At 43.2% G+C, this 12,322-nt stretch overlaps 1 protein-coding gene across 1 annotated transcript in view; it reads left to right on the top strand.

The window, feature by feature from the left end:
• Positions 1 to 12,322, top strand: part of Gldc (glycine decarboxylase) — a 91,002-nt gene that overhangs the window by 47,729 nt on the left and 30,951 nt on the right. The window contains exons 12-15 of the mRNA XM_052763352.1: positions 3,036 to 3,133; positions 3,594 to 3,678; positions 3,853 to 3,894; positions 5,515 to 5,657. Coding sequence (XP_052619312.1) covers positions 3,036 to 3,133; positions 3,594 to 3,678; positions 3,853 to 3,894; positions 5,515 to 5,657 — 368 coding nt within the window. The remainder of the gene's footprint in view (positions 1 to 3,035; positions 3,134 to 3,593; positions 3,679 to 3,852; positions 3,895 to 5,514; positions 5,658 to 12,322) is intronic.

A 12,322-nucleotide genomic window follows, 5' to 3' on the forward strand; every position in this document is an offset into this window, starting at 1 on the left:
AAGATAGTGTGATAGAAGAGGAGGGTGGGTTCAGATGTCCTCGCTGTCCTGGGGAAACAGCCAAAAAGGCCAGGAGGAGAGATAATCCTGCGACACTGACGCAGTTCTGCATGACTGAGTGGCTTTCCACAGCAGTGACCTATTAGGGATGAGCAAGGCATGGGTTACCCTTCCATAGGATTGAAGTGAGAGAAGCCAGTGGCTCCCTAGACCTCTGGGAAGACCCAGAACACTACACACTTTCTCCATGGCTTGTTGCATGGATATGACTTTATGGAATACTTATTGAGTGAGCCAATGAAAGAAAGCTTTTACTACAGAAGCTGAAATACCTTCCAGGGTGCTGGGTGGTGATCTGTGGTTGTCTGGACTCTTTTGAGAACATTATTCAGCTCCAGATACCAATCATAAACTACTAAGAAGCTTCACAATGTTCCCCCAATGTCAGATTTTATTAATGAAATAGGACCAAGTAAACTCCCTCCCCCCCCCCCCCCCCCCCCATAGAATGAACACTGGACTGAGGGTTCCCTGAGATTATTGACCTGTATGCACTTGAGGGATGTTTCTGGAGTCATTAATACAAGACTCAAACTGTGTATTTCCATTTGTTTTCTCTTGCTATGATGGTACACTCTGACCAAAAGCAACTTAGGGGCAGGAAGGCACATTACATCACTGAGGGAAGTCTGGGTAGGAACACAGATGGAGACCGTGAAGGAAGGCTGCTTACTGGCTTGCTTTCTCTCACAATCCAGGCCCTCTTGCCCAGTGTGGTAACATTCACAGTGGGCCAGACCCTCCTTCATCAATTCTCACTGAAGAAAGTGCCCCATAGACTTGCCTCCAGGCCAATCTGATGGAGGCAATTCCTCAGTTGAGATTCTCTGTTCCCAGGTGACTTTAGTTTGGGTCAAGTTAACTAAAACAAACCTGCACACGATGCTATTAGCAAAGAGAGGGAAGAGGAGCAGCCATGAATTTAATTGGATCTTCTAGATAGAAAATCCTTAAGATTCCCATACCTTTTCTCCCTTTCTTTGAGCAGCTTCTTGGCTCTCTAGATAATATCACTGATAAACAAATGTTTTTATTTTTGCTTATTTATTTCTCTTATGCTAGTGATTGAACTCAGAACCTCACACACACTGGACAAGTAAGGACTTGACTACTGAGGTATATATAGCCTTTCATTTACAGCTCTTGGTTGCTGCTCTTCAGGTGGAGTGTACTAGGTTTTTAACTTGAGCCTTGCTTATTATGCAAGGCAAGTGATCTGAGCTACACCCACAACTCAAATGTTCTGATTTTAATTTGGTGTTGTTGTTGTTGTTGTTGTTGAGACAAAGTCTAGTGTAACCAACAATTGAACAACTTTTTTTAGATTTTATTTATTTTTATTTTACATGTATGAGAAGCTTGCCTGTATGAATATATGTGGTCAGAAGAGGGTGTCAGATTCCCTGGAACTGGAGTCACAGAGAGTTGTGAGCTGCCATGTGGGTGCTGGGAACTGGACCTTGGTCCTCTGGAAAAGCAACTAGTGCTCTTAACCATTGAGCCATCTCTCCCTCTTCGTAAAGCCTGAACTGTTCATCTTCTTGCCTCTACCTCGCTAGCACTAGGATTATAGGTGTGTGCCACACATCCAGTTTGTGCTGTTCTGTGGACAGAATGCAGATCTCCTGCATGCTTCAGAAGCGTTCTGCCAAAGGAACTACGAACTCAGCCCCTCAAATGTTTATAATGTTAGTGAAATACAAGTCTGCAACGATCTCTGTGACCCTCGCAGCAGCAGAGAGATGAGCCGAGGGAGGCAAGAAGGCACGTTGACTCAACGCACCTCAGCTACTGCCACTTTGGTTCACACTTTGGGAGTCTGACCCCAAGTGGTTTATTTTAGGCGTATTTAAGCACAGCACAATATGGTGATTATTATTATTCTGGTGATGAGTAACTCAATCCTGAGTATACAACAAAGCATACATAAATCTCCTTGAGGAGCAAATTAAGCTAAATATAGATCCTATGTAACTACATCGAAACTCTTTGTAAAGTCCATAAAGAGAGTTTCTAGAATTTAACTGAGAACAACAGATTTGCTTATGATTTATTGAGAAAAACAAATTCACAATAAGGATCTGGAAGAGGGTCCAGTGCTGGAAAAGTCCCCAGCCATGAAGATATTGAGGATAGCACACGAAAGTCACCAGGCTAGAAAGTCCATCTGCTTCAACCTTCCTAGCAGAAAACAGGTTTTACATTCCTTCCCTTGAAGGAACAGCCCTATGTGCTTGACATTTCAGGTTCCTCTAGTACATGGCTGTGAGCCCGAAGACCTACGTGCCCCCTACCCAGGTCATCTTTTTTTTTTTTTCTTTTGCTGCTCATGCTTTTGTTATAGTATTTAAGAAATCATTGTTAATGCTGGACATAGTGACACAATGCATATCTTTCACCTCAGCACTTGGGAGACAGAAGCAGGTGGACCTCTGTGAGTTCAGAGATAGCCTATCTACATAGCAAGTTCCAAGCCAGCCAGGACTACATAGTGAAGCCCTGTCTCAAACAAGAAATAACAAAGAACAAGAAACCATTGTTAAATCATAGGTTCTGTATATCTGTCCCTTTATTTTCTTCTAAATGTTTAATTAGTTTGGCATTTATTTATTTATTTATTTATATATTTATTTATTTATTTATTCTTTCTTTCTTTATTTATTTATTTTCGTTTTTTCGAGACAGGGTTTCTCTGTATAGCTTTGCGCCTTTTCTGGAACTCACTTGGTGGCCCAGGCTGGCCTCGAACTCACAGAGATCTGCCTGGCTCTGCCTCCCTTCCAAGTGCTGGGATTAAAGGCATGTGCCGCTGCCGCCGCCGCCGCCGCTGCCGCCGCCGCCACCACCACCACCACCACCACCTGGCTAGTTTGGCTTTTAAATGAATGTCTTGATACATTATTTTTGGATTTTTAATCTAGCCTAGAAGCTTCTAGCCATGCCATGTCCTTCAGTTTCCATGGTCTCTCTTGTAGGAGTTGGTAGCTGAGAGCATGGGAGAGGAAAGGAGAGGTATTCTGGGGTCTTCATTCAAGAGAAGCAGCCCATTTCTCACACATCAGGTGTTCAACAGGTTTGTGTGGCTTCAGTGAATTCTGCATTTTGTGTCATGGCAATGAACCAGGGAGCCTGGGAGGGTGTTGCTTCTGATGCTGAACATTAGGTCCTGGGTTATTGCCACTCAGCCAGGCTCACTAATTATATCCATGTCAGATAGAAACCATCCCTGATGTGAGCCAAGCATACCTTGTCTTGTGGCCGCTCCACTGTGCTGGGGCTTTGATGGGGAGGGGAATTTGCAGATGTATTTTCTAGGCTGAAGTTGGTCTCAGGAACTCTAGCCTCTTCCCAGGGTTCTCTCCTTCTTAAAGGTAGCTTCTTGCATCAGGTGTGCTCTGAGGTCCACTAGAGTCTCTGCCCTTCCCTATGACATACAATTAACGTGACTTTGGGGTACGACTCCTTCCTTATTTTGTATGAGGATCAGCCTGACTCTAATTCAATGGCTCTGACCTTATGTTTTATGTTCACAGCTATCACTCAGAAACCAACCTTGTCCGGTATATGAAGAAACTAGAAAACAAAGACATTTCCCTTGTTCACAGCATGATTCCATTGGTAGCTGTTTGTGGCCTTTCTTTTCACTAGCCCCATCCCGAGTCCTTCTGTGCATCGTATCTAAATACAATGCAAGGGGAAAGAAGCAGTGCCTTGTGGGGAGGTGGGAGGGTTGAGAGATGGGCTGTAGATGATCATTAATGTGATGATGCTTCTTGGATCTGTTTCTTCAAGGGATCCTGCACCATGAAGCTCAATAGTGCCTCCGAACTCACAGTAAGTAGGTCTTGTCTGCGAAGCGGGTACTTAGGGGCAGATTTCCAGTTTGTACAGAAGTGAATGAAAAAAACCTCCCTGGACTGTGACTATATGCTTTAATGATCCTTTACTTTGCATCCATTCTGCAGTCATGGCAGGGACTCTGATATTTCTCACAACTTAATCAGTTAAATTTAAGGATAAAGCAGGTGTGGTGCTACATGCACTTAATCCCAGCACTCAGGCGGCAGAGGCAGGCAGATCTCTGAGTTGAGGACTAATCTGGTGTAAAAAATTGAGTTTCAGGACAGAGAAACTCTGCCTCAAAAACCAAACCAAAACAACAACAAAATTTATGGCTAAAACTTATTCTTCTTACCGTCAAAGTTTTACCTCATGATAGTTTTAAAGCTATCGATATAAGTGATCATCCCAGCTTAGGGTCCCAAATGGCCAGGTCTACAAGCATGTCTACCATGCCCAGTTATGTAAGATTATTATTACTGTTCTATCTTTTACGGTTTTGTGTAGTGTGTTTGTGGTGTGTGTGTGTGTGTGTGTGTGTGTGTGTGTGTGTGTGTGTGTGTTGTGTGTGTGTGCACATGCATGCCACAATGCACAATGGTTCTCTCGTTCCACTGTGTGGGTCCCAGGGATCAAGTCAGGCCATCAGGCAACTGCATCACTGACTCATCATGTCAACTCCGTAAAATTAATTTTTTTTTTAAATTAAAACAGGTAACTAGTTTTTATTTTTTGTTTTCTAAATCTGGGCTTTTAAAAAACTTCTATTTTTACCAGTTTGTAGTTAGCCTCCAAGGCAGACTTAAGAACGCTAAGCATGGGCTGGAGGTTGGCTCTGTGGTAGAACACTTGCCAGGAATCCATGGTTTGCCTCTTAGTTACAACAACAGAGAAAAAAAATTAAAGGGCTAAAGTAAACTTCTGACAGTCACATGCCTGTAATCCCAGCACTTGGAAGGCAAAGGCCGTACCTTGAGTTCTCATGTCAAAACCCAAACAGACAAAAAATATATACCTCTTTCTGTAAATCCAGTCACAGTGTCAGAAGGGTGAGATTTGAGGTTTAAATTTATTATCTACATCAACAGGAATTTACATGGTGTTGTGAGAGGTGCTCATCTCTACAAGGCCAAGATCATTTCAGCAGAGCTAACGTATTCCTTTTATCTCTTGGGATTATTCTGAATTGTTTCAAGCAAGGAACTGATTTGGGACTGTGTTAGGAAGGATCTTTCCTATTGGCATTTCTGTTCATGGCTGGTTCTGCTCAGTGAAAAGAAAATAATGTATGCATGTGTGCACATGTAAGAGTTGGACTAAACTCACTGCTTCAGTAAGTCTGTTCTGGGACCTTTCTGCTCCCGGATAGATAGAATCGGATTTCTGTGTGAGTTTTCTTCTTCGCTTTTGTGTTCCACTTGTACAATGTAGATAGTAATAGTTCCTATTTCCTTAGGTTGTGCAGAGAAACTGAATGCATATTCTAAGTGCCTTGACAGCCCCTGGCTCCTTGGTGCCGTTCTTGGTGTTGGTATATTGTCGTTACCATCATCATTAAAACCGTTGTTACTTTTACAGCGTACATGTGCTTATGTTCCTCTTCTTGCTCTTCAGCCCATCACATGGAAAGAATTTGCTAACATCCACCCCTTTGTACCTCTGGATCAAGCCCAGGGTTACCAGCAGCTTTTCCAAGAGCTGGAGAAGGATCTATGTGAGCTCACAGGTTATGACCAAGTCTCTTTCCAGCCTAACAGGTAAGGGACTTTGTTTCTTCTTGTTAGGAGCTATCTAACACCCACCTCCAAAGAGCAAATTGTCATTTCTTTTTTTCTTCCTCTTTTTTTTTTTTTTTTTTTTGGTTTTTCGAGACAGGGTTTCTCTGTGTAGCTTTGGTGCCTGTCCTGGATCTCACTCTGTAAACCAGGCTGGAACTCACAGAGATCCGCCTGGCTCTGCCTCCCAAGTGCTGGGATTAAAGGCGTGCGCCACCACTGCCCAGCTCGAAAACTGTCATTTCTAGGTATCATTTTTTTTTTTATCATTTATCACTACGTATTATTCTAAGTTAACTGGGCACTTAGACTCTACTGGAGGGGTATGGCCAGAAGTCCAAGGTGGTCTCATTTACATAGTGGAAAATTTGGTGATCATTTGTTGTCTGGAAGAGAAATTGGGAATGTTGAATAGGGCCTTGGTTTTTTTCACCATATGGACCTCTCCCTGATGTTCTTTGGGCTTCCTTAGAAAGGAGTGCCTCTCTTGAACTCAGGTTTCTGAGTTCAAAGGAGAATGTTCCAGGTGAAACCATGCAAAATTACAGATGTTTCAGGCCCAGCCTCCCAAGTCACACAGGATGCTCTGAAAGTGAAACATGGTACATCAACTTAGATGTTTTTATTTTGTATCAGAACTATCCACACAGAAGCTATGAGTGAGCATAATAACCATAAATTTTGACTTTGTGTAATACTAACAAAGTCATCACTGGTCTTTCTACTTCCTTGGGATATTTAGATGCTAAATGCAAAAATGTCAAGTTTATCCTTGCTGGGCATGGTGGCACACACCTGTAACCATAGCATTCAAGAGGCAGAGGAAGGGGGAGCTCTGTGAGTTCAAGGCCAGCATGGCTCTACACAGTGAATTACAGGCCAAACAAGGCTACAAAGTGTTTTTCTTTTTAATCTTGTTTGTTTGTTTAATCCCTGCTTTTCCATTTATTTCCTTAAATCATAAACCCAGGGGACATTTATATCCTGGCCGAGAAAAGTCTAATAATATTTAATTGCCTTTCCATTTCCCATTGAGCCCAGCATGGCTTACTTCGACTTGTTCCCAGAACTCTTTTTGCCATTCTTAAAAATCACTCAATAGCACACAACAAATTCACTCTAGAAACCTTTGGTTCCGAATTATGATACAATGTCTAAGGCAAACAGAGACAAGAAGTATGTCTCTCAGGGACACAAGGTGAAACAAGCTGAAATTATTGTTAGTGTATTTGACTCCTAAAGCTGAGAAAGTTGCTGTGCTGGCTACTTTTATGTCAACTTGATCTAAGGCATAGTCATCAACAGAGGAGGGAGCCTCTGCTGAGAAATTGCCTCCATAAGATCAAGCTATAGACAAGCTGGTAAGGCATTTTCTTAATTAGTGATTGATGGGGGAAGGCTCAGCTCATTCTGGGTGGGGGTCACTGCTGGGTTTGATTAGTCCTGGCTTCTATAAGAAAGCAGGCTGAGCAAGCCGTGAGGAACAAGCCAGTAAGCAGCACCCCTCCATGGCCTCTGCATCAGCTCCTGCCTCCAGGTTCCTGCCCTGTTTGAGTGCCTGTCCTGATTTCCTCCAGTGATGAACAGTGGTAGGGAAGTGCAAGCCAAACAAATCCTTTCCTCCCCAATTTGTTTTTGGTCAGGGTATTTCATCACAGCCATAGTAACCCTGACTAAGACAGTTGCTTTTGAAAAAAGAAAGTGCAAATGGGTTGGGAAGATGGTTCGATGAATTCAAGGGCCTATTGAGCAATCATGAGGATGTGGTAGCAACCCAGGGCTCCTATAGTCAGATGGAGGCAGATTCCCCAGAATCTATTACTGTTTTTTTTGTTGGTGGTGTTTTTGTTTTGCTTTGGATTTTTTGGTCTGTTTGTTTTTAAATCTAGACAAGGTCTTGCTGGCCTCAAATTCATAGCAATTCTCTTAACTCAATCTCCCAAATGCTGGAATTTTAGGCCTGAGCCACCAGGCCAGGTTCAGTTTTTTAACTGTTATAGTCCATAATATAACCTTTTCTTCAGGGAATATTTTAAACTCTTTAATTAGTTAATTAATTGGGATAAGATCTCACTATGTAGTTCTTGGCTGGCCTGGAGATTCAATATGTAGACCAAGCTGGCCTCAAACTCATAAAGATCTTTCTGCCTCTGCCTCCTGAGTGTTGGGATTAAAGCTGTACAATACCATACCTGTCTTTTTTGTCATTTTTGGTGTTGGGTTTGACTGAAGGCCCCATGTATTCTAAGTCTGCAGTCTACCACTGCAGTATTTGCTAACTCCTAATACCTTTTGACTCATAAAAAACGCAATATCTTGAGTTGGACATGGTGGTGCACTCCCATGGTCCCAGCATTGGGAGATGAAGTAGGAGGAGCAGAAGTTCAAAGCCAGTCTGGGCAACATGAGATCCAGTGGGAGATCTGGGGACAGCTGCGGCTTAGTGTGTTCTCTGCTCCTGAGTTCTATGTTGCGTTTTGTGTGTGTGTGGATAATATGTAGAAATATTTTTCATAAAAATACTGGCCAAAGTGTCACCTTTCTCCAAATATTCCAAAGCAGCTTTCATTTGAGAAATTTCTATAGTGTCCATGAAATTAAGCATCATCTTCTTCTTTAAACACAAGGAAGGACTAAATGTACAAACCTAGATGTGGCAGCTACTTCTAAATCTCAGGCTTTTCACCCAGAATTCCTGACAAGGGGGCTCTAATAAAAAAAAAAATCATTGAGCTTTATATAGTCTTACGTTTTTGTTCCACTCTTAGGAAAAGCCATTTTAGCTGTTATGAACTGCCTCCCTGTCTCTGTATACAATTTGTTATTTTTTATTTGAGGTTTTCCTCACACACTGACTGTCTGTACTTGTACACCAGCGTCCATACACCTGGGTAGGGAGGCTTTAGTTAGCTGAAGAACAGTGGGGTCTCTTCAACTCCAGCCTCTTGCCAGCTCTCTGGTTCTTGATCAGTTTTTCTGGTTTTATCTAGCATACTGAATTTTCTTAGGGATTCTTGGAAGAATAAGTACTAGTTTTAGATGAAGCTTTCCACTGGTCTCCCTTCATTTTGCTTTAAACAGGGGAATACATAGCCACTCCTCCCCCTGCCTGAGTGGCCACAGAGGCGGCTCAAGCCACTGCTCACTCAGCACCAGTGGGTCGGAGGCTTGCCACCCCTAAGTGTTGCCTCCTGCGGCCTGCCATGCAGCTGCAGGCCCTCAGCTTTTCATTTCAAGTAGACGTTAAATCCACGGTCTGAAGCTCCCTTCTACATGAGATACTTTCTGATGGCCTCTGCCTGGTTTATACAGATGAGCATTTTTCATAATACTTTCTCACCAAAAGGTGGCACTCCTGGCTGTGTTTAATGATTCCTCTGTAGTTAAGGTTCACATGGCATTCAAACCTACTTGCGATATTTAGATGAGACAGCTGATACTAAGAACATCTAAGGCAAAAACCGTTCAGCATTTCCAGCCTTTCACATAGTGCTCTCCTATTGGATTACTGGCTCTTAGGTCCAAACAATGTCATCTTTAAAAAAAAAAAATTATACTTATTTATTGATTTGTGTGTGAGAAAGTTTATGTGTGTGGACACATGTAACACAGCATTCATGTGGTTGGAGAACAATCCACACGAGTCGATTCTCTTTATCTTCCCACCATGTGGGCCTGGGGCTCACATTCAGGTCATCAAGCTTGGTGGCAAGCTCCTCTTTAACTCATGGGCCCCTCCCCCCATCTCCCATTCTCTTCTTTCCACTCTCATCCATACCTTGGCTGACTCTGCCCCAAAAAAGACGAGTGGATGATACGAGAAAAGGCTGGGGGTAAATATAAAATACATTTTTAAGAATTTTGCTTTCTTAATATAGCTACATTGTCCCCTCCACTTTTCCTCCTTCCAACTCCTTTCATGCTTTCTTGACCCCTTTCAAATTCATGTCCTCTTTTTTCTTTGTTACACACACACACACACACACACACACACACACACACGCACGCACGCATGCCATCTATTGAGTCTGTTTAGTGTGGTTGGTGTGTATATGACTTCAAGACTGACTTCTTTCTGTTACATAACTAACGAGGGAGCTTATCCCTAGGGAAGACTAGTTGCTTGTAGTTCTCTGTCTAGGAGAGGAGTCCCATGAGAAATTTCCCCTTCCGTGTTAGCATGTCTGTTGGTGTTGTCTTTGTTCATCCCGTGTTTAGGCAGCCATATTGTTGAGGTCTTGTGGGTGTGGCTTCCCTGTCATTTCTAGGAGACACAAGTTTTCTTGCTCCTCATCAGGGCTTTCTGCCCTTCTTCCTCAGCGTTCCCCAGCTTTCGGTTGTAGATGTGCTCACTGAGGCTGGGCACCCGTGATCTCTTGTTCTCTGTATGTTGACAAGTTGTGGTTTTCTTCAGTGATCTTCATCTGCCATAAAGAGAAGCTTCTTTGATGAGAGGCAAAAGCTACATGTATCTGGGGTGTAAGGATGAGTGTTTTGAATGTAGTGAGGGATTATGCTGGTTTAGTCACGTGGCAGCTATAGACTCTCCAAAATCCATGACTTCACTAGCCCTGTGTAGTTACCCAGGTTTCTAGTATCACACATGATTTCCTTCCTGTTGGGCAGGTCTTAAGTTCAATTACACAGCCGTTGATTACCTCCAGGATACGAGGGTCACTATACATTTTTTAAAGTCCTTTTCTACAGGGGAAAGTGTTAATCCCACCGATCAAGAATAAGATCACTACCACAGTTTAAAGCCAAATTTGAAGCAAGCTTTAATTAAATACTGGCCTGGTGGATGGGCTTTGGCCAGGTCCATACCCGGGTTCCCAGGAAATTGTCCAGAATCACAGCTTGTAGCCACTTACGAAGGGAAACCCATAATTCATTGCATTTGCCATCATGTCCAATCAGTGGCAAGCATACATCCTGACATAACTCCATCCTGCAAACCTCCCACCCATATGTGATCAAGCACATCAATGCACATGAATCAAACAAGCTTGTTTAGTAGAATGAAAAACATGTGGTTTCTTGTCTCCCACAAACAGTAGCCTCCAGCATTTCAGGAACTGTCTGTCATTGGTCAAGGGGCTTGCAGATCAAAGGCATATTTGTTTCATGGATCTCTTAGGCACAGTAATTAAAACTTAAAATGTAACTTTGGCTCTCACAAAAGGATGACTTGCATGTTGACTTGCCTGGGCTGAAGGATAGAATTCTATTTGGAACAAATCTCCTGAGCATTTATTACAGAGCCACCTCATAAAGATAGAATTCTTTAGATTCTTTGTAGGGGAATGCACAGAACTCCAAACCCAGATCCTGCTGGCAAGGGTCTGGGTTAGCTGAGATAGGGCAGGCACACCCATGTGAGCACTACAGTGACTCTCCATGTGCAGTAGGTGTGCAGGTTGACCTTAGGTCTACGAGCATGTGAAGTAAGATGAAATGAGGTGTGTGTGTGTGTGTGTGTGTGTGTGTGTGTGTGTGTGTGTGTGTACCCAAGGAAGTGAGAAGAAGGTATCAGAACCCCGAGAGCTGGTGTGTTTCAGGCAATTAGAAGTTATTCAACGTGGGTGCTGGGAACTGAACCATCCCCTGGAAAGAGCAGAAATGCTCTTAACTGCTGAACTCTCTCTCTCTAGCCCCTGCAATACGAGTTTGCTGAATGAAGGGGATTAGTCATTCATCAGTCAGTGTTTTTTATCAGCATACTTGGCACAGAAAATAAAGTTAAGAACAAAGTGGACAAGAACTTTGCTTTTGGGGATAGCCTTTGGGGGGGGCTATATAATGAAAAGAAGTCAATCATTAGCATCTGGAGACACTGTCCAGCACAAGGACCTTGTGCTGAAAGCTCCAGCAGGAGAATTGGCTTGATATAATTTGAGGGTAGCCTAGGCAGCTCGAGGCTAGTAGAAGAAATTGATATAAAAGGCACAGGACTGGGGCTGGGATGGCCTTGATGAAGAGTTGGACTAGTGGCTTTGGGAAGGCTTGTAAAGTTGGACAAGTTGAAGAATGGGTAGATTGGATGATACACTCTTTGTGTGATTTCCTCACCACTCAATAATATCTGCTTGGTTTTTAATCCCCATTGAGGAGATGACAGAGCAGCACAGGGGAACCATGTAACGAGTGATGATGTTGATTTTCATAGTGAGATGTTCATTTCCTTGTTCTGGAAATAAAAGGCATCAGCCAGGCAATGGTGGCACATGCCTTTAATCCTAGCACTTAGGAGGCAGAGGCAGGCAGATCTCTCTGAGTTCAAGGCCAGCCTGGTCTACAGAGTGAGTTTCAGGACAGCCAAGGCTACACAGAGAAACTCAAGTCTTGAAAAACAAAAAACAAATAACAACAACAATAATAAAAGGTGTTGTGTGCTAGTACTTTGGTTTCAGAAGTCAGTAAAGCCAATGAATAGCCTTTTCCCAGGGAAAAGCAGAGGGGGTAAAGCTGACTCAGTGTTGGGGGACAGCTGCTAGGTGTCTTGGCTCTTGGCAGACATGTTGTTTTGTTTCATTGCATTTAACTAAAGCTCCCAGTTTAGCCAGTCACTGTCTGTCTTCCCTGCATGCCTCCACCCCCCACAGGTGATTGAACACAGGGCCTCGAACTTGCCAGGTGAGCACTCTACC

Source organism: Peromyscus californicus, unplaced genomic scaffold (assembly GCF_007827085.1).
Source record: "Peromyscus californicus insignis strain IS unplaced genomic scaffold, ASM782708v3 Scaffold_4__1_contigs__length_199733344, whole genome shotgun sequence".
NCBI classification, from domain to species: Eukaryota; Metazoa; Chordata; class Mammalia; order Rodentia; family Cricetidae; genus Peromyscus; species Peromyscus californicus.